The 3,807-nt window shown below is 41.6% G+C and overlaps 2 protein-coding genes across 14 annotated transcripts in view; both read left to right on the top strand.

Moving 5' to 3' along the window:
* ZNF19 (zinc finger protein 19) overlaps nucleotides 1–2,152 on the top strand; it is a 76,772-nt gene extending 74,620 nt beyond the window's left edge. For all 3 annotated transcript variants that reach the window (XM_017868783.1, XM_017868782.1, XM_017868784.1), the window contains one exon: nucleotides 633–2,152. In XM_017868783.1, the coding sequence (XP_017724272.1) occupies nucleotides 633–1,735 (1,103 nt within the window). In that variant the 3' untranslated portion in view covers nucleotides 1,736–2,152. The remainder of the gene's footprint in view (nucleotides 1–632) is intronic.
* ZNF23 (zinc finger protein 23) overlaps nucleotides 1–3,807 on the top strand; it is a 38,465-nt gene that overhangs the window by 1,900 nt on the left and 32,758 nt on the right. The gene's annotated exons all lie outside the window — the stretch shown is intronic.

The raw sequence follows: 3,807 nt of genomic DNA, 5'->3' as shown, positions 1-3,807 counted from the left end.
GGCCAATGCACTCCAGCCTGGGCGACAGAGCGAGACTCCATCTCAAAATAATAATAATAATAATAATAATAATAATAATAATAATGCTTTCTAAGCACTTCTATGTTTTTCTTTTTCTCTGTCTTGCCACAACCCAGTGTCCTTAATGTTCAATGTCTTAAGTCTTTTGGGACATCTGCAGGGTATGAGTTTTTAAAAAGAATAACAATTCATCCTTTGCCTTTGCTTTCTGATTGATGCTGTTCTGTTTCACTTTCTGATTCTGAGTCTTGCCAGCCCCAATGTCAGTACTTGTTCTTAAGACCTGTGCCTATGGCATTTTGTAGGCTGTAAGTAGCATCAATTCAAAAGATATTAGATCATGCCAGGGACGACCAGAAGTCATTCAAATATTAGAGTGGAAAAGCTTAGGAAGGAGTCTCATGTGTGATGTGTCCACTGATACTCTGTTCCATCTCGATGTTCTCTGCCTGTGTGATATTTGGCACTTTCATTTTAACAGACTTTTCTTCCCAGCGTGCTGATGTGAAAGTTGAAATTATCTCTTTTAAAGTCTTATCATTTTCAATGTTCTATTGTTTCTAGTATAGTTCTCAGGTGGCATTTTTTGTGTTTTCTATCTCTTATGTCAGATGTTGAGACCAACATTGACAGTGAGTCCACATTAATCCAGGGAATTTCTGAAGAAAGAGATGGGATGATGTCACATGGTCAGCTGAAGAGTGTCCCTCAGAGAACTGACTTCCCAGAAACATGTAATCTGGAAAAGCACCAGAACATCCCCACAGTGAAAAATACCCAAGGAAAGGTTCCAAGAATCCCCTGTGCAAGGAAACCTTTCATATGTGAGGAGTGTGGGAAATCCTTCAGCTACTTTTCTTACTATGCTAGACACCAGAGAATCCACACTGGGGAGAAACCTTTTGAGTGTAGTGAGTGTGGAAAAGCCTTTAATGGCAATTCTTCATTAATTCGGCACCAGAGGATTCACACTGGAGAGAAACCCTATCAGTGTGAGGAGTGTGGGCGAGCCTTTAATGATAATGCAAATCTGATCAGGCATCAGAGAATCCACAGTGGAGACAGACCCTATTACTGTACGGAGTGTGGAAATAGTTTCACCAGTAGTTCCGAGTTTGTTGTACATCAGAGAATCCACACTGGGGAGAAACCCTATGAGTGTAATGAGTGTGGCAAAGCTTTTGTTGGTAATTCACCCCTACTTCGGCATCAGAAAATCCACACTGGAGAGAAACCCTATGAGTGTAATGAGTGTGGCAAAAGCTTTGGAAGGGCTTCCCATCTAAGCCAACATCAGCGTATTCACACAGGGGAAAAGCCTTATTCTTGTAAAGTATGTGGACAAGCCTTCAATTTTCATACAAAACTAACTCGACACCAGAGAATTCACAGTGAGGAGAAACCCTTTGACTGTGTAGATTGTGGAAAAGCCTTCAGTGCTCAGGAACAATTAAAAAGGCATCTGAGAATTCATACTCAGGAGTCTTCCTATGTATGTGATGAGTGTGGAAAAGGCTTCACTAGCAGAAGAAATCTTCATCAGCATCAAAGAATCCATACTGGAGAGAAACCCTATGAGTGTAGTAAGTATGAGAAGGCCTTTGGGACTTCTTCCCAGTTAGGTCTCCTTGAGCATGTCCACTCTGGAGAGAAGCCTGTGCTGGACATTTGTCATTTTGGCCTCCCAGAATTTTTTACCCCCTTTTACTGGTAATAGTACACTCCAGTGAAATGTACTGAGTGGATTCCATCTTCTACTCAGGAACGGAATGTGTGACACAGGCCTGACTCAGCCTCTGATCCATCCCTCAAGCCACAATTACTGATTCAGATGTCAGTAGATGGTCCAGTTAGAGTCCCAGGACTGCAAGAGCTAATAGGAAGAAATACTCTCCGTGCCCCACCACCCTCATTGGTTTTAACGCTGAGAAGAACTCCTAGACTCTCACAGAGGCTGAGAATGAAGTCCTCACAGCAAAAAAGGCATCTGAGAATTGGAGAGCAGTCAAAGACTGAAGATAATGTTTGAACAGCCACATTAAACCATGCCTGAAGCTAAAAATACATATGGGGTTTTGAATTGCAGCAGCCAATAAATTCCATTTTCGTTTGTTTGGTTTTGGCTTTGGCACATTTGAGTTAGGTTTTCTTCCTTTGGAACAGAATTTTGACTTAAACAGTGTTGTCAGTGTAGCAGTTGTTTGAAGTCTTCAGGGATAACATACCCGATGGAGAAATGTTTTGTGTGTATGATATGTGGGAAAGTCTTTAGTTATAGTCATGGCAGTTCCTAAACCCCATGATTGTGGTGTGATTGGGAAGCCCGTCTCTCACTGGAGAGCCCAGGTTATATCAGACACCACCAGTAGATAGAAGTTCTAACAACTTGAGCTCTGTAACAAAAATCTCATTGTACTACAAAATTATGTCTGCACCAGTGACTCCATTCTCAGGAAAAGTCTTAACTAGGAAACTAAAAGCTTTTACTCTTAAAGCTTTCATTTTCTGTTTATTCAGTTTTTTATTTGGAATGGATGCTACTCTAGGCCTTAAACTGGGAAATGCCAGGCTATTGTAGCTATTATAGCTTGGCATTTGCCATTTTAATTCCTAGGACAGCCTGCCTGCTTTGCCCTTTGCCCTGGCTAGGGAGCCAAGGAAATGCCACGGTTCTCGGTCATAAGACACACTGCAGAGATCTCTCAGTAGGAAAACAGAGCTGGCCCTTTTCTTTGGTGATGATTGTAAACTGCACCCTTTTTTTCTCACATGTGCCCTTCTGCTGCCAGCCAGTGTTGGAATCTCCCTGCCCAGTTCCAGACTTATTACTCAATCTAGCACCTGGGTGGCTTCACCACCTCTTCCTCACTTGTAGCAGATGGATGAGCAGTTGTATCATGTGCTTGGGTTGATCAATGAATGATAGACTTGGGGAATTAAGTAAACACTTTTTAATTGAAGTGTAACACAAACACAAAAATGCATGAGTCAGCCAGGCACGGTGGCTCACACCTGTAATCCCAGCACTTTGGGAGGCTGGGGTGGGCGATTCATGAGGTCAAGAGATGGAGACCATCCTGGCCAACATGGTGAAACCCCGTCTCTACTAAAAATACAAGAATTAGCTGGGCGTGGTGGTGCGTGCCTGTAGTCCCAGCTACTTGGGAGGCTGGGGCAGGCGAATCGCTTGAACCTGGAAGGCGGAGGTTGCAGTAAGCTGAGATTATGCCACTGCACTCCAGCCTGGTGACAAAATGAGACTCCTCAAAAAATAAAACCATGAGTCATGGTTGTACAACTTGAATTTTTACAAAGAACATAGCCTTATACTCACCAAGATAAAGATAGAACACAGCACCTTACAAGTCTCCCTGTACCTTACTATAGTCTTTACAGAACCTCTACCCTGACTTCTATCACCAGAAATTATTTTGCCTGTTTTTGTTCTTTTGTGTCAATGGAATCATCAGTACAGATTCATTCTCATTGCTATGTAGTATTCCATTACATGAATATACCACAATTTATTGCTTATTGTTGGTGGGCATTTGGGTTATTTCTAGGGGGATGTTTTTGAAGGCAGAAAATCTAAAAGCCACTCAGAAAAAAAAAAACAGTTAAACTAACCATGGTTAGGGACCGCTTCAAATGGTGCAGCATCAACCCAGCTGCCCTGTAGTAAGTAACAGCAGATATATATACATATATATGTACATGTAAATGTATATATATACATATATATGTACATGTAAATGTATATATATACATATATATGTACATGTATAT

The sequence above is a fragment of the Rhinopithecus bieti genome, unplaced genomic scaffold (assembly GCF_001698545.2).
Source record: "Rhinopithecus bieti isolate Rb0 unplaced genomic scaffold, ASM169854v2 scaffold_2574, whole genome shotgun sequence".
Lineage (NCBI taxonomy): Eukaryota > Metazoa > Chordata > Mammalia > Primates > Cercopithecidae > Rhinopithecus > Rhinopithecus bieti.
Note: the sequence above shows the minus strand (reverse complement) of the source record. Positions and strands in the feature narration are given on the sequence as shown.